The sequence below is a fragment of the Trichosurus vulpecula genome, chromosome 4, assembly GCF_011100635.1.
Source record: "Trichosurus vulpecula isolate mTriVul1 chromosome 4, mTriVul1.pri, whole genome shotgun sequence".
In the NCBI taxonomy this organism is placed as follows: domain Eukaryota; kingdom Metazoa; phylum Chordata; class Mammalia; order Diprotodontia; family Phalangeridae; genus Trichosurus; species Trichosurus vulpecula.
This window is the reverse complement of record NC_050576.1, coordinates 216,827,194-216,845,456: the sequence shown is the minus strand read 5'-3', so window position 1 is coordinate 216,845,456 and position 18,263 is coordinate 216,827,194. Positions and strand designations below refer to the sequence as shown.

The 18,263-nt window shown below is 43.8% G+C and overlaps 1 protein-coding gene across 1 annotated transcript; it reads left to right on the top strand.

Moving 5' to 3' along the window:
- The first annotated feature begins 1,208 nt into the window (after positions 1-1,208).
- On the top strand, positions 1,209-17,561 carry CHMP6 (charged multivesicular body protein 6). The gene is made up of 8 exons (XM_036757181.1): positions 1,209-1,391; positions 5,169-5,278; positions 5,635-5,722; positions 7,177-7,263; positions 8,231-8,296; positions 8,567-8,647; positions 13,209-13,263; positions 14,136-17,561. The coding sequence occupies exons 1-8, from the start codon at positions 1,329-1,331 to the stop codon at positions 14,189-14,191; spliced, it is 606 nt and encodes a 201-aa protein (XP_036613076.1). The 5' UTR covers positions 1,209-1,328; the 3' UTR covers positions 14,192-17,561.
- The last annotated feature ends 702 nt before the right edge of the window (positions 17,562-18,263 follow it).

Below are 18,263 nucleotides of genomic sequence, written 5' to 3'. Positions count from 1 at the left end.
AGTTGTATTTTTTTTAAAAAGAAAGATAAAGTTAGAAAATTGTACTTCACTTTACACTCCTCACAGAAGGTTTTGAATGTGCTTTCAGCGTCCTCATTTGAATCATTCTATAACCTCCTTGAAGGCAGGAACTGGGCCATTTTTTTTTCTTTGCAGTTCCAGTATCTACAAGGGTCCCTTATACATAGTAGGCACTTTAATATTTGTTGCCTCTTTTTTGAGATAAATGCTCACTATTTTGAGCTATTGGTTGGACTCAAGCTAATTCCACATGAAAAACAGACAATTCATATTTATTAAACATTTATTATTGCTAGGCACTGTTGTAAGCCCTGGGGAGAGAAATATGAAAAAGAAACAGTCCCTGTCCTCAAGGAGCTTATAATCTAATACGGGAAGACGACGCATAAAAAGGAGCTCAAAAGTGGAGAGGAGGGCAACACGTAACAGAGAAATTGTGTTCGCACACATGGACACACGCGCGCACACACAGCCCCGCTCCATTTTTGAGCCCCCTTTAATGCGTAGTCTTCCCGTATTAGATTGTGAGCTCCTTGAGGGCAGGGCCCCTCTTTTTCATCAATACATGACACACACAAATATACATACACACACATACATAGACACACGTGTATTTTATGTGTGTGCATCTCTATATACACATATATGTAATACGCACACACACCCTCCTCCCCCCACTGCTGAGCTCCCTTCCATGTGTCATTCCGACTTTCGATAACCCGGTGTGCAGGGCCCTCGGCAAACCTTTAAGGAGCGGTACGATAGCGATCCTCCTCGTCCTCTTCACTATTATGAAAGGTAAACGCCCTGAGGGCAGGTACTGTCTTCGTACCCCCGGCAGCCCAGCACCGTGCCTGGCTCGTGGTGCTTAATAAACCTGTATTGGTTGATTGGCTCCCAGTCCGTTAAATCGCGGACTCTGAAATCACATACCCAGCGCTGCCCCGCCAAGGTTCACGGGGCGCGGCCAATCTCTAAGAAGTACTTTCTAAAGCTCCAGTCTAATGCTCCTCTCCCACAATCCCCCTGGATTAACCTCCGCTGACCCCGGGATCGTAAGAAGGCCCCGAGGCCGGAGGGTCAGCTCTAATTCCCGCCCCCCGCCCCCACTCCCGCCCTCAGCCTCCCTCCGGACCCGGTCGCACTGGCTGAGCAGGGCCACGTGGGGCCTTCGCGATCCGGCGGCGCCTGGTCTTCCTCGGCCACCGTAGCGCGGCTGGGCGGCCCGCGGCCGCCGGGGCTCGGGGTTCCGTGGGGACTTGAGGAAGCGGAGCCGGGCCGGGCAGGGCCGGGGCTCCGCGGCCGCCATGGGCAACCTGTTCGGCCGCAAGAAGCAAAGCCGGATCACGGAGCAGGACAAGGCCATCCTGGTGAGGGGGCCCTGGCGGCGGCGGGGCAGGACACGGGCCGGGGGGCCGGGGACCGGGGTGGGAGGGGGTCCCGGGCCCGAGCTCCGGCAGCTGCGGAGCAGACACCTGAGCCTGGGGTCGCGAGGCCCGGCCCCGCCCCTCGCGTGCCAGGTGACCTCGGGCAAGTCACTCTCCCCCTCTTGGCCTCAGTTTCCTCTTCTGTCAAAGGAGGGGTTTGGGCTGGAGGATTCCCTGGGTCTGAGTCTTAGCGGGGCTCGTATCCCAGGCGCTGGGGCCTGGGGGTGAGGGTCTCGGGGGGTAAAGTCTCCATCCTGTCCGGGGATGCCCGAGGTCGGATGTCAGGAAGGTCCTGGTCTCTCCGCCTTGACCTTTCTGCCCCACCCCGTCCTGCATCTTCCTCCTAACCCCTCCCCCACCCCTGCCATTCTAGTGTTTCCCTTCTATTTCTTTGAGGTTGTTTTTTTTTGGGGGGGGGGGTCTCGATGCCATTCTGGGTCTTGAAGTTACTGCCCCTCTGCTCCCCGGACTCATCACTTTCGTTTTCAGATTTCCAGATTTGTATTGGAGGGTTAATTCCTGTCCGGGCAGGAGGAAATTAATAATAATAACCAGCAACATCAACAGCCTCTTACTTTTACCTACCGCATTCAGGTTTGCAGAACATCATATACAGTTTTGATCCCCACTACAATGCTGTGGAGGTGCTGTTATCATCCCTGTTTCACAGAGGAAGAAAGTTATTCCTCTTAGTTTCATTTTCTTCGAAGCCCCGAAAGCCTCTTGTTATTGCAAGACCTGCCCCGTACCAACACCTTAAAAAAATTTGATTTTGAAACTTTAGTCGGATCTCCTGTCACTGCTATAATTATACACACACACACACACACACACACACACACTTCTTCCAAAGTGGCTGTTTTCTGGGTCTTTGAATAAAATATGTAAATCGCAGACATAATAACTGGTAACATTTATATAGCAGTTTAAGATCTCCAAAGTTGTGTATAGAATTATCTGGAAAATGGAATATTTCCCTGGCCAAACTATGCCCATGTGCAGTGTGCACCATGATTCCTGGCACGTGTGAGGTGCTTAATAAATGTATACTGAATTCGATGAACATACATGGTGTCTCAACAGGCTCAGTTCCAGACTTGGTTGTTGTCTGTCCTTCCTTCTCAAAGAGGACCATGACATCAGGGAGGTGATGCCATCACATACCAGTGAATTGGATTTAAGTGAGGGAGGGCTGTGCAAAGTCACCAGCCACATTTTCTTCTCCAGAGCCATCTGGGTCCAGTGTCAAGATAAAGATCAGGATGACTGGATGTGGCCCTGGGAGCCATGGGAGACCTTGGCCTAAGGTAGTTAACAGATCTCGGTTTGACTAAGGCAGTGCCCATGCGGTGATTAAGCCTAAGTAAGAAATGAATCAGAGGAAGGCCTCTTTTACCTGCTCAAAAAAAAAAATCAGTCTGGGAGGGGGAAGACCCTCAGAATTTCTGGCCAAAACAGGACCAATTACTATTTACATTCACTCTGATCTTCTTGGGCCCCAAGCAGTGACCAAGTGGGGCTTGGGCTGGGACCTATTTATTATTGACTAATCTATGGGAGCCAGAGTGATTTGTGTGTAAGACATGGTCCTTAAGAAAAAAAAATCTAGACCATAAACCCCAAGATAAGGGTCTGGAGGAGAAAGTGAGACCCACGACTTTTCACTGCCCTCCCTCACTTAAATCCAATTCATTTGCAAGTCATGGCTTAACCTCCCTGATGTTGGTCCTCTTGAGAGTACTAAGGACAAACAGCTTCTATGAGTAGTAGCAGGAGCTGTCCCACGGGGGACCCAAGTGGAACTGGCCAATTGAGCTACACAGCTCCTTCCTTCCTTCCTTCCTTCCTCCCTCCCTCCCTCCCTCCCTCCCTCCCTCCCTCCCTCCCTCTCTTCCTCCCTCTGTCCACATAGGGTATCATATCCTTACCTGCCAGTGCTTTGCCCAAAGGAATGTAAATTTTGATCCTGACTGGGAATTGACTATTGAATGAATGGGTATTAAAGCTCAAATACAAGGAGTGCTCTTCTGTTTTTAAATCTGTTAGGGACTAGGTATTCTAAAAACAGAAAGGATTAATTAGAAAGGTGGGTTGGCAGGCTTTTCCAGATCCTTCTGAATTTATGACTGAGCACATACTAGGGCACTCAGAAAATGTTTGATCTTAATTGATTCATGTGCCTCTTAAAGGAGAAACTGGATAGAAAAGATAACTTCTTCCAGAGGTGCTTAAGGCTTTAAAATAATCCAACCAAAGCAGATGATGGGGAGAGTTGGAATTTAGTTCTTCATTGTTTTCACCTTTGGTTTTTAGGAGTGTGGAGATTTTTTTGAGGGGATTGGGGAGTGGAGTTGGGACTTAAGTATGGGACTTAAGATTTATATCTTAAATAACACAAAGTTGTTTCTCAGATGCTATCAGTTTGCCCTAAGCCTTTTATACTTTGCCCTTTTGAAGACAACTCCTTCTGGTAATTGGGGAAAGCACTACTAGAAGCTTGATCCCCCTAAAAGTCATTCTTTTTCCCACTTTCTTAATAATACCACCAAGAATTCTTCCCTGAATTGCGCTTTTTCATTTGTCAGAGAATTACTTCTAGTGTGTTTTGTAGAGGAGCACAAACTTGCCATCTTTCTGTAAAAAGGAAAGAAGGCAACAAGCGTTTGTCATTGCGTCCAACTCTTCTGTGACCCCTTTTGGGATTTTCTTGGCAAAGATATTGGAGTGGTTTTCCATTTCCTTCTTCAGCTCATTTTACAGAGGAGGAACTGAACCAATCAGGGTTAAGTGACTTGTCCAGAGTCACACAGCTAAAAGGGTCTGAGGCCAGATTTGAATTCATGAACAGGAGTCTTCCTGACTCCAGGCCTGGCATTGTATCCACTGTGCCGCCTAGCTGCCCCTTTATTAAGCACCTTCTAAGTAAGTGTCAAGGCATTGTATTAAACACTTCTTCCGCTCCCCGCAAGTTCCCAGGACCATGTGTAATCACAGACTAAAAGAATAGATTATCATCATCTAATATTTCTTTGAAATATGACCCAAGGAAACTACATCCAGCATGTGGTATGGTATGGTAACCCCTGCTCAAAAATTAGTTTAAGAACTTATTTTCACAGAGGAAGAAGTTTGGTAATACTTACAATCTCCTAATATTTGAACCATAATTTAAATACACCAGGAGTTAGCAGTCTTTCAGAAGTGATATGCTAAGCTGGTATGCCTTTTCTCAAGATAGAGAGAACAGACCGTGGCTAGATCAATTCTTTTGAGTATGTGGGTGGGACATAAGCATGTGTTACCTGGAGCAGTAGGGCAGTGTCCAGGGAAAGAGAGGTGGTAGTAGTGACTGGCCCATGTGCCACTTTGAAAATTTACCCATTTACCATCTTTGCATGGATTATAGATTAGACTAGAGCCACTTATATAATTGCTTGTCCAAATGGCGAAAACTTTAACATTGGTCATTGTACATTTATGGAGTGTGTGTCTCAGTGTACATGGGTCAGTATTGCCCTTGTCTCTCCTAGAGTATAGATTCCCTGAGGATAGCAATCACATCCACATAATTTGGTCTATACGTACCATGTACCTTGATAAAAATGGTCACCTGGAGGTTGGTCATATTGTTAGAGGCATTTTGGCTTGATAATGAGAAATAGGCTTCCCTGCATCGATCACAAGTTTTAATGAGATGCAATTTTCTCTTGTTTCTAATAGCAATTGAAACAACAACGGGATAAATTGAAGCAGTATCAGAAGAGGATCACCCAGCAACTGGAGAGGGAAAGAGAATTTGCCAGACAACTTCTTCGTGATGGAAAGAAGGAGTAAGTGAGAGGACTAGAGAGAACCACTTGCTTCTGGCCAAAGTCAGACCTGGAAAAATCTGGGATGGAAGAACTGAATTCAGAACGTAGAATTCTCTGTGTATTTCTTCCCTGATCTTTCTGAATGTCTGCTCACTAAGTCTGCATATGCTCCCTCCTCCACACAAGGGCTCCCTAAGGACTATGTTCTGTTTAGGGCTGCAGACGTTGTCCCTTTTATCAGGTTTGTGCTCAAGGGGACCTGGTTGCTTTAGTAATTGACAGGCATTGAGATTCCAACCCAAAGTGATTATGTTATGATTCTTTTGTTGCTTCCATCTGTGTCACTGTGTCCCCTATTGGGTTTCCCTCTGCAGAAGAGCAAAGTTACTGCTTAAGAAGAAGCGCTACCAGGAACAGCTCTTGGATAAAACAGAAAACCAAATCACGAATCTGGAAACTATGGTATGTATATAGAAGTCCCCATAGCCCAGAGTGGTGGAAATGCCATAGAACCATAGGTTGTTTTGATACCATTAGACAAAAGTGCTTTTGTAACAAATATAATCCTTTGCCAGGACATGTTTTAACCTGGCTTATTAATGAAGCATTTGCAACCGAAGGGCCTATACTGGGACTTTGAGTCCACTACAGATACAGTTGTTTTGAGAAAAGTTGAAATAGATATTCCCTTTTCTAGAATCTGTAACTAAGCTAAGGGAGAGTTAGAAAAGATTGGAGGGGATCTTGAGCAAGGTTAGAATCTTATCATGGAGAAAAGAGAGTCATGGAAGTATACAGGTAATTTGTATGGAAAAGCAGTTTCCTACTGAGTAGGAGGTCCTGGATTTGAACTCCGCACCACCTTCCTACTAGAGAAAGAAGGACTCTGACTTTTACTTCAAGAATATCGAAGGAAGTTAGGAAACTGCCTTGAAAAGAGAAGCTGTACATTACTGGAGCATTTCTAAAATGTGGGCTTTGCAACAGAATTTTTTTACTGTTACTATAGGCAGCCATTCAACAGAGAATTTACCTGGGAGCCAGGAAGGGCTGGATTCAAGTCCTGCCTCTAATTCTGGCTGTGTGACTTTGGGCAAGTCACCTAACCTCTTTGTACTCTAGGCCAGGGTGTCAAATGTATGCTGCCCACAGCACACCTCAGGGCTGCCCAAACCAGATTAAAATGTGATTGATAACAAATTGAATAGAAATACAATAAAACATAATGACATTAAATCTTAGAACTAAGTCAGTATGAAGGCCACAGGAATCCTTATGGGTGGATTAGTGGCCCCCTTTTCTATTTGAGTTTGACGGCATTGCTCTAGGCAAATTTCTAAGAGTGTAAGTTGAAGAAAAGATGTCCGTTGGCAGAAGGAGTTTTCTCATCTGGGAGTTCCCTGTATTAATGAAATCATGAGCCAGTGCCAGTCTCAATTATTTTTCCTGTAATCTTTCTGTTATCACTGCCCATGGGAGTAGGGATTGTTGAAATCCACGTATAATCCTCTAAATTTTCACCAGCACTTTCATGAGAAGCACCATAGACTCCTTGAGCTTTGCCTCGTCTGTTTTCCTCTATTTGCATTCTAATGAAGCCTAGGGATAAGTGAATTGCTTAAAAGTCTTATTTCTGAAGGTAGGAGAAACACATGAGGGGTCATGCACACTGTTCTTAGCCCTTGGAGTGGACAAGGACTGCTTGATTGTGTGGAAGTAAGAAACCTGGAAAAATCTGGGATGATGGAAGAACTGAATTCAGAACATAGAATTCGCTGTGTATTTCCTCGCTGATCTTTCTGAATGTCTGCTCACTAAGTCTGCATGTGCTTCCTTTGGGAATGAGGGGAAGAGTAGTTTGGCTTCAGAATGTCTCCTGAACAAGGTGGAATTTGGTTATTTTTTTTTTCCTCCAGGTTCAGAATATTGAGTTTACCCAGATTGAAATGAAAGTGATTGAGGGCCTGAAGTTTGGAAATGAGTGTCTGAATAAAATGCATCAGGTAGGTCAAAGCCAGGAAGGGTGTTGCTGGGATGGAAGAAGAACTAAATGGAGCAGCAGAGGATGAGGAAAATAGAGGCTTATAAAACAAAGAGTAGTTCTGGGAAACATTATTGCACATCTGCAGGGGATAGAGCCTTGCACTGGTTGCTGTAGAAAAATACAAAAGAAGTAGAAAGTGTGATCTATTCCACTGAGCTATAGTTTTCTTAAGGAGAAAAAAAAACCCTACCTCTGTAAAGTGACTTAACAACAGTTACCAAGCAACCTACCAACAAGTGTAAAGCAATGCAAACTAAATCCATAAGATGCAGGATAAAATGTAACTAATTTTAAAATTAATTGGGGAAGACTTGGTATAGAAGTGAGTTTTAAGCTAGGTCTTGAAGAAAGCAATGGTTGAGTTGATTCCAGGGAGAGGATTAGGGGTGGGAGGGATTTGATAAATCCCACTGCTCCCCTTTTGACCATCTAAAAACATGCCTCCTTGTGGCATAGGGAGATGGAGATGGGAGATTAGAAATATCTGCCCTAAGATCTTTTTTTCTGAATGAACATGCAAGACTTCTATTGGATTTATATACATTGTGATGTACATAAAATCTTCTAAAGGAGCCAGTAACATTTTATGTGAAAGCAGTAACCCTGGGAGGCCCAAGTGTAATTTCCTTACTTTGTAGCTCAGCTTCCTTTTAGACCTGAGAATCAGGCCTGGCCTGATCTGCATTTCTTATCTCACCAATACAGTTCATGGTTGTTTTTAACTAGGTACCAAAGTGGTACCAGCATGGTGGATAGTGGCAGGAACACTGGGTTACTTGTTTTCTAGTCCTGGCTGTGCCACAACTAACAGTGATTTTGGGCAGTGACTTCATCTTGCTAGGCCCCAGTTTCATCCTTTTAGGGGATTAGGCTAGGTGAATGCTGAGATCCCTGCAAGGTGTAACCATTTCATGTTATGCTATTAGGTCATGTCGATAGAAGAAGTGGAAAGGATAATGGATGAAACCCGGGATGCTGTGGAGTACCAGAAGGTATGATTCTGTATGCGTGTTTGTGGCTTGATCTCTTCCAAATAGCAATTGCTTACTGTGTGATGTAAATCGACCGTCTTCAAGGATATAGCACTTCCATACTGATTTCATTGATGTACTTCCTTGATGAGTGAAGTCTTGGGCTGGCAAGAGACAATTTTATACCTGACTTTTCTCACCTTTTTTTTACCTTGCTCCAGGCTTCATCTGTAAGGAGCAGGGGCACAATGGCAGAAGGTGTGTTAGTTATTGTGGTTTTTCTCTTTGCAGCAAATCGATGATCTCTTGGCTGGAAGTTTTACTCAAGAAGATGAAGATGCCATCTTAGAGGAACTGGAAGCGATCACTCAGGTAATGTTTGAGTTCGCTGATTTCTCTTATTTAAAGAAAAAGATTGTAAAATCCCAAACCCCTGCTAATCCAGATGGTAGATACATGGATTATGAGTTGAGATCTTTTCCCCCAGCTAATTATCCTTGCCAGTTAAATCAGTGTAAATGCTAAAAAGAGTTTGCATCTCCTGAAGACACACTGGGGCAGTGAGGTAAAGAGTCTGGGAATATCCCGAAAGACAGGCTGGAATAGAAATTTGTTTTTACACAAATGGTCCACTTGAATAGTTGTGAATTTGAACATCATTTTCCCTGGAAATAGAAGATTATTTTCCTTATCCTTCTCTGTCCCTCTTCTCCTCTACCCTCAACTGGCAGTGGTATGAGGTTGTTTGACTTTTTTTTTTCTATTCCATGGTTCTGTCAATGGTCATTGAACGAATGCATGCATGCATGAACAAACACCTCCATCCACAAGAGACCTTTATAAGGAATCAGCCCAGGCGTTTCCTACATGTTCTCACTTCCAGAGCTCTCTGTTTACTCTTCAGGGTCTGTAGTTAGTCCCCTAAATCAGGGATTCCTAATCTTTCTGGGCAGCTGTCCCAGTTCACCAGACTCTAGCTTACCCATGTGAGTTAGTGCCTGCTGCCTCCCATTTACATGCCCACCACAGACTGAGTCACAAGGCTGGTTCAGTAGAGCCCACCCACCTGTCATACCAGTGAAAAGCCCCAGGATCATAGGGGCTCATCCGAGAAGCTTTTTGGGATAGTAGAAAGGGGAAAGTGATGAGTGTGAGCTGCTAGAAGAAGGAAGACTAGCTGGGAAGGCAAGAACACCCACAATTATGTTTAATCAATTGATAGGAATTCACTGAGTGCCTGCTATATTCTAGGTATTGTGCTAAGCCCTGGGGATACAGAAACAAAAGCAAAGCAATTTTTGCCATAAAGGAGCTTATATTCTATTGGGGGTGGGGTTGAAGGTGGGGGGAGAATATCATGTACATATAGATATATGCAAGACATATACAAACCAAATACTAGGTAATCATGAAGAAGGCACTAGCAGCTAGGGGAATCAGGAAAAGACCTCATAGAAAAGATGGTGCAAAACTGAGTTTTGAAGGAAATCAGGGATTCCAAGAGACAAAGATATGAGTGGCCAGCATTCCAGGCATGAGGACAGCCAGTGCAGAGTCAGAAGACTGGAGGTGGAGTGTCATGTACAGAACAGTAGGTATAGCCTGAGTGTAGGGAGGAGCCAGGCTGTGTGTGTGAAATGCCCGGTTGTGAAAAGATGTGATCCTAGATGTAATAGAGGAATCACTGGAGTTTGAGTAGAAGGGTGATGTGGTCTGACTTACACTAAAGGAAATCATTTTGTTTGTTTGTTTTTTTTTTTTTTTTTTTTGCTTTTTGGCAGGGCGACTGGGGGTTAAGTGACTTGCCCAAGGTCACACAGCTAGTACATGTGTCAAGTGTCTGAGGCCGGATTTGAACTCAGGTCCTCCTGACTCCAGGGCTGGTGCTCTACTCACTGCACCACCTAGCTACCCCCTAAAGGAAATCATTTTGGAGGCTGATTGGAGTAGGGAGAGACTGAAGCTGGGAAGATGATTTGGGAGACTACTGTGGTCATCCAGTGGAGAGGTGATGAGAGCTTGTGCTAGAGTAGTGGCTGTGGGAGTTTAGAGAGAAAGACTGTGGATCAGTGACTGGATTTGGCAATTAATAAGGCTTATATGGAGTGAGGGACATTGAGAAGTTGAGAACTTGTGTGACTGTAAGAATGGTGGCGGGGGGTATAGTAGTAATAGGGATGTTAGGAAGAGGAGGGTGAATTTGGTACAGAAGGTAGAGTTCTGTTTTAAACATACTGAATTTGTGATGTTTATGGGATATTCAGTTTGAAATATCCAGTAGGACCAATCTTGACTCCAAAAGTATGTTTCCCACAACTCAGTGGAGACATGATAGACTGTAGGTACAGAATGAGAAAGTGCATTTTCAGACATGACCAGTACAACACAGATTTGTTTTGCTTGACTCAGCTTTCTTGTTACAAAGGAGAGCCTTGTGATAGGGGGTGGGAGGAAGAAGGTGATAGTGATACAAAAAGGTCAATAAAATACCCAGTAACGACCAAAAGTAAGGTCAAAAAGCATTATATTAAAGTTGACGTATACTTTAAAAGCAACAAGCCATATGTAGTTTCATATGCACTCCTCTTTTGCATATGGAAATGTTCATATTCATTGACAATTGTTAATAAAAAATATTTAATTTTTTAAAAATGTTTATTAGGCAGTTGATAGGAGAGAGAGTAGGTCTGGGTATAAAAAGAACCAGAGGATGCTAGAGCCCGATGGAATTGCCTTGTGAAGACCAATTGTTAAATTTTCACTGTGAGCATTCGTCTCTCAAATCAGCAAGCCCTGTAGATCAGGGCTTGATTTATTGTTTTGTTGATTGCCTAGACTTAAAAAGTGGAAAAAAATATTACAAATACAGATTAAACATAAAATTGTGTCCTGCATTTCTGGAGGGCAGATTTTAAAAATTTATCAGCACACCTTTTGTGGGATAAGAAAGTAGAAGAAGCAGAGAAGAGAGACCAGGATAGAGTTTTTGGGTATATCCACAGTAGTGGAAATGAACTGGATGATGATCCCTTTCAGGCAAAGGAGCCCCAAAAGCAGCAGTCAGATGGGAAGGAGAGCCAAAAGAGCATGTCATACAACCCCAAAGAGTCTAGAATATTCAGGAGGCAAGAGCGGTCAACAGCATCGGAGGCTGCTGAGAAATCAAGAAGGATCATGGTGGAGAAAGGGCCATTTGATTAAGAGATTGCTGTTGAATAGTGAGGACAGAAGCTAGATTGCAGAGGTTCAGAAGAGAATTAGGAGGCGTAGAGGCCAGGAGTGTAGACAGCTTTCTCAAGGAGTTCAGTCATAAAGGGGAAAAAAGGTAAAGAATATTCAAATATAGATAAATAGTGGGATCATCTGGTCTGTTGTTTACAGGGGAGGGAGAGGGTTAAAGGTGTCTTAGAGGCTTAGGCATGTTTGTAGGCATTGACAAAAGAATTAGAGATTGAGGCGGAGATCTCTACCTAAAGACAGATTGATGGTTTGAGAGGGAGAGAAGGGAGGTGAAACTAGGGGCAATTTGCTGGAGAAGAGAGGAGGGAATGAGATCAAGTGTGTCCATAGAGGAGCTGGCCTGAATAAGGAGAAGGGCCACTTCTTTATCAGAGCTTGGAGTAAAGGGGGAAATATTAGAATGTTTAGTTAAGGAGGAGCGAGCTTTGGATAAATAGCTTCTGTATGGCTGCTAAAAGATACCATAGGCTAGAACCAAAATGGTTAGAATTAGAAGGGAACTTAAGATAATAGTTTACATTAATAATAGTTAACATTTTCTGTAAAATGCATTGTGTAAGTGTTATCCACATTTTGCAGATGAGGAAACTGAGGCACACACACAAAGAGAGACTAAGGGACTGGCTCTTGATCACACGGCTGGTATATGTCAAAGCCAGAGTTTTGACCCCAGAGCTTCTGATTTCCAAGTCTGCTGTTCTTCCCACAATGCTAGGATCTAGTTAGATCTCATTTTACAAATGACAAAACAGATGTAAATGAATTCTGCTGGGTCACAGCTAGTTACTGGTCAAATCAAGATTGAGAAGCCAGGTCTCCTGACTTCTAGTCCAGAGATCTTTCCATCACACCGTGCTGCCTTTCTAGGATTCTTTTGATGAAATTTCCATCCACTGCCTTTTCCTCTCCTCAGAGCCTCGGTGCTCACAAGGGGTGATTTTGACTCGACTTGCTGTGACATGGGGGATGGGGCACAGAGCCGCAGCAGACCCCCCCTCAGAACCGGGAGCTATCAAAACTGGCCGTTCTGAATCTGACTCCATCACAAGCTCTCTTGATGCACCTAGATACTTGTTTTTAAAAACACTTTGATAGCTGTGCTTCAATATAATTGGTTTCCTTAGTAATTTTATGTATTTTATTTTGTGCATTCAACAACATTATTACGAGAAGCGGTCCACAGGCTTCCCTAGGCACTGCCAAGTAACAGTAATAAGAATAGCTGACGTTTACATAGCACTTACAGCGTGCCAGGTTTTAAGGGGCTAAGAGCTTTATTATCTCGTTCAGGTAGGTGCTGCTATTATCCCCATTTTACAGATGAGGAAACTGAGGCAGGCAGTGGTTAAGTAAGCATTTGATCTCAGCTCTTCCTGACTCCAGGCCCAGCTCTCTGTAGCCGAAGGGATTCAAGAGCAAAGTTAAACGCTGATGTCCTGCTAGTTGTATTCTGAAGACCACAAGGACCCAGAAATTCATGGTTAGGAGCTTTGGTCTCACATAAAGCTGATAGTTAAGGAAGACCCTTGGAACAAAAGGATCTTGTTTAACCTGAAGGAGAAGGTGAAAAGACAAAGTTAAGCTAGACTTAACTAGACCAGGGAGAGCCTATAGGGGCTGCTCGTTGAGCCAGCTACCAACCTTAAGACTTAGAGTTTTACCTCACAACCTTTTCTGTTTTTTGTCTTTGTAGGAACAAGTAGAGTTTCCAGAAGTTCCTTCAGAACCCCCATCAGAGAAGATTCCAGGTATGTTCTTTTTTCCCTTTTTAATTAATATTTTAGCATTTTAAAGTTTACAAGAGAGTTGAGAATTTTTGCTAAATTTAAGGGATAACCAAAGTGCACATAAGCCTAGTCCTTTCTCATTTGGTACAGACTGGGAGTGAGGAAGCCAGTCCCCACCTGGGGAATGAGAATGGTGAGCTCGGTGTTGGCCTAGGGATTCCAAGAGGAAAAATGCTTTCCAAAGAAATATTTCTTTTAAAAGACTGCATAGGATTTCACAAGCACTGAGTTAATATTGTTCATTCTCTTGACAGTGCCCTGGACATTATTTTCAAAGAATTATATCCTAGAAATTAGGAATACTGTAAAAATAATATACAAAAAAGTCTATCTGGGCATTTGGGCTCTCCCTGCCATGAGTCACCGCGGTACTTGATACATTCTTAGTAGAGTAGCGCTCTGCTCGTTGCCTTCTGTTTTAGTTGTGCTCTTCCCTGGGGAGCCGTGACTGCTGTCTTCCCATAAGTTCATCTTAACTGTCAGAAGAATGTCTGTTGGCAATCTGCCCCTTCTTTGCTTTCATAATTTCCCTGTTTTGCTCTGTTTTTTTTTTATTGTCATCCTCTAAGTAGTTCCTGTCCTCTACTAGAGTTACTTTTAGTACAACATCTGTGGCCAACTTTGTTCTTACCCAAATCAGTTTGTCTTAGATTTTTTTTCCCCTTTTATAAATAGCATTCCATCTAGCTAGCAGCTTTTTCATATTCAAGATGTGGAAGCAAACAAGGTCTCTCAGAGTGAAATGTCTCTCAGGAACCCAGAGACTTGCCTCCCCTATCAAACCTTGTTTTGGGTGTTTTGTGTAAAAGTAACAGGTATTTTTTTCTCCACAGAGAAAGAAGCCATCAAGACGAGGCCAAAACAGCCAGAACTGGTGGCAGCATCTTAACCTTCTTTCCTCCCCCACCGGGGCCTTAGGGGGGCTTCGTAAGGAACTGTGACCCCTGCAGGGTTTGTGTTCTCAGTCCCAGGAATGGGCATGCCCTGGAACTCTCCTGTACTGGACAGGGCAGAGCAAAGCCAAGTGGACAGGGGAATGCTGACTGATCAGCACCACATTTATTGCTCTTGTATCAAGATTTTTTTTCTAGAGCATTTTTTTCCTGGTACTTTAAAGTCTGAATGCACTTTAGTAGTGCTGTCTTTCTCTCATCTCTGGATTAAATGGTGACTTGCAAACTTTTCAAGCCAAATGCTGTTGCTAAAGGTTGTGATTTCCATAATGGTCAAGCCCCAATCACAACACTCTTGGTGCTGTATTTACACTACCTACCCCAGACCCTGTGATGCTCTTGAAGGACTCCCTTGTCTGTAGACCGTTTCTGGGGGTTTGGCTACATTGGGAAGGAGCAGAGGACTCTTCCTTTAGTAGTCCCACCACCGAGAGGAGAGGCCATTTGATCTAGGTTCCTGTTGGATTCTGTGTGGGACCAGAGGAAGGAAGGACAGAGGAAGTCCCTCTAAACAGAGCCTTTCTGTGCTGCTTTTCTTTGTCACTCCATCCCTTCCCTACCTGCTGGGATAGGACAACAGCATGTTCAAACGTGGGTCATCTTATCCACACTGAACCAAAAGGTAAAGCTTCAGGAAGGAGAACATAGACTTGAGCTTCATTCCTCCCATCATTTTCATTATGTCGTTAAAACTGGGACTGCCTTGGGGAAATGATCACTGGTCTTTCGATAGGATTTCCAGTAATGTTCCTGAAAGGTTCAAAAGTGTGGTAGAAAGGACTGTTCTAGCAGGGAAGTTCTTACCTGTGAACACCCAGGATGTTGTATCTGTGCTGATCATTTTCAAGCCCTAAGATTCACCTGAAACTTTCATTTCTTTAAATTTGGCTGCTGCATTCTCTCTACCATAGCACTCGTTGGCTTCGGAAGTGGGATGGGAATTCCTTCATACCATTTACTCCGTTTCTGTTTTTATATTAGGCAGTGGAGCTGACATTTGACTTTATTCTCCATTTAAAGTAAGCAGGAGCAGAGATTCTAGTGGAGGAACTTTCTAACAGTGGTTCTCAGCAGATTTCCCCTACAGTCTCTCCTCCCTCCAAAAAAAAATAGAGGAAAAAATATCTAGCATTGTTCCAGTTTAGTCTCTACAGTCAGTTCTGATAAGGGTAGGATGAGGTTGGACTTTTGCCTCTGTAGAATTGGGGCGGAATGTGCCTTGTGGCCTGAAGTTTCCTTTTAGGCTGCCATGTGGATAAGATAGGTGGGGCCTGGCAGCAGAGATTTGGAGGTGGATTCTAATAAAAATATTATTCTTATTTTGGCTACAATCGCCTTGGTACAATCATGAATTTGAGTGTTTTTCTCCATGAGTACATTGTTCTGTGATCCCCAGAACCAGTGATCCTTGAGACACCAGCCTCTGTCCCTTGTTGAAATAAGGGAGACAGCTCATATCATCCCCCGGATGCTTGATTTTAAACCAAGGATGTCTCGTGATGTTTAAGTAGCCAGTAGGGGGAGGCTCGCTCTGTAATCTACAAAGTTAATCTTTGCAGGAAGCATCAGGCCGCCTCTAACTTCAAACTGACTACTGCCACCTCCCCACCTCCTGCTTAGGGACAAAACCATAGATCTAGAGCTGGAAAGGACCTCAGAGGCTAGCTAGTCCAACCCCTTCATTTTGCAGGTGGGGAAACTGAGGTCTAAGGACTTTAAGTGGTGTGCCCAAGGTCATGGAACTTAGCGTCAGACAAGATTTGAACCTAGGATCTCTGACTGCAGAGAGCAGTTGTGACCGCTGTACCACAGAATTGTAATAAAGTCCTTGAGAAAGCGATGGTTTTCTTTGAGCTGAGGGATCAGATGACTGGTTGGATTTTATAGAACAGAAAGGCAGAGAATCACAGTGATCGTCTAATTCATCCCTTACCTGAAAAAGAATGCCTGTTTCAACATACCCAGTTAAGTAGCCAGCCAACCAGCCTCTGCTTGGAGACCTTCAGTGAAGGGTAACTCACTACCGTCCAAGGCAACTTAATGTATTTATGGTTAGCTCGAATTGTTAAACGGTCTTTCCTGATGTGGAGCCTAAATTGGTCTCCTTGCAACCCTTGCTTCTGGTTCTACCCTCTGGGGCCAAGGACAAGTCTAATAGCTGTTGCACATGATAGTCCTCAAGGCATCTATCGTGTTACCTCCTCCCAAACCCTAAGGCTTTTCCTCTTCAGGCTAAACATGCCTGATCACTCTAACTAATCCATATATGTTGTGGATTAAAGTCCTTCAACAACCTGGCTGTCCTCTAGATTCTCTCCAGATTATTTGTGTCCTTAAACTGTTTTTTCCTATAGTAAGTATCCTTATGGTGGTGGAATGGGGCTATGTTTTGGTCCAGGAAAATGAATTCTTGGGGATTATCACCTCACCCCCTAAGGCCCCAGTTTCCTCACCTGTAAAATGACCTTGGCTGTCTCTCCAGCTCTGATCGGGTTGATCCATGCCTCGGTTATTAATTCAATTAGCCAGAGTTGTTGGGAAGAGTATCCCTGGATCGTAAGATCCGTATGTGATCGTAACCAGACTCCTAACAGAACTTTTAATGGGTGCACATAGAATGGAACAGAACAGATAGGAATTCTCTTTTCTCTCTCTGTCCTGTCATCTGAGCAAACAGGGATCATAGGATACTAGAACTAGAGCTGGAGGGACACTAGATGTCATCTCATCCAACCAACCCCCCTTGTTTCACAAAAGAGGAAACTGAATTCCAGAGGTTTAAGTGAGTTCTGTGGTTCCACAACTAGTAAGTTTCAGGGTCAGGATTTGAACCCAGGTCCTGCACTCCACTGCACAATGTTGCTTCAGAAAGACTTTGGGGGGGGGGAGGGAAAGGAACTAAAAGATGACAAGCCAGGAGTCTGAATAATCCACATACTAGATAACAGCCAGTCCCCGAGCCATTGAAAACTGCCTGCATCTCTGCAATAGAGAAGTCGATCCTTTTGACGTCAGGCTTGGAGATTAGGTCATTAGGAATCATCTCCTCCTGTTGAGAAGGGGAATGGTATAAGGAAGTGGTTAACAGAGCCATCCATCACTCCCTGCCTGCTGTCACTGAAACACTAACACATCCCATTTGCCTGAGATTTACAGCAGCCAGTTTTCAAGGGCTTGCCCACGGTTTCCTGTTCTAACCTCTGTACCAAACAGATTGTACTGTGTGTATCCTTGAGAGAAAAAGCTGAATGTGTTGTGATCTTCATGATATGTTGTAACAATAAAGTATTTTTAATGGTTTCATCACCAAGTTCTTGCTATTAAGACTGTCATGAAAAAATCTGCTTTATTTGATGGAGAAGCGCATTATCTTCTCAGTGGCATCTGGGGTGAAGCATGTTTTGAAAGCTGCAGGTTTATGGAGAACAGTAATCCTGCCTAGTGATTAAAAACTGCATTCGCCTTAACTGTATGTGAGGGCGTTGCGGAAGCTGGTCCAAAGTGACAAAAGCTCTATGTGTAAGTTCACAGACTGATGATCGAACTGATCCAGATGGTAGGAGGGCATATACATACGTACATGTACATACCGGCATCATCTCAGTCATTTGGTTTGGTGGGTTTGAGCACTGGGCTAGTGAAGTCACGGTAACTAGCTTTTGTTCTAAGGTCCACAGCCACCAGGAGTCACTGGATGAAATGGTGTAAACTCGGTGCTACTAAAAAAAATTCAAACCTTATATTTTTGTGTGTAGATCGTATATGTAGCATATACATGATAGAAAAGCCGAACACTTTCAGGAACCACTTATCTCTGAAGCCATTGTTTTAAACTTGAAGGGCAATGAATTGGAACAAGAATCCTGAACCTATTGAAAGGGGAGCCTGTTCAAGGTCACTCAATGACCTTGTTCCTAGTTCTGTAATGGCCTCCTATTAGCTTTAGGTCAATGCAGATGGGAGGAATAAAAGGCAAAAGTGATAAAGCTTCCATTGCTAGTCAAGTTG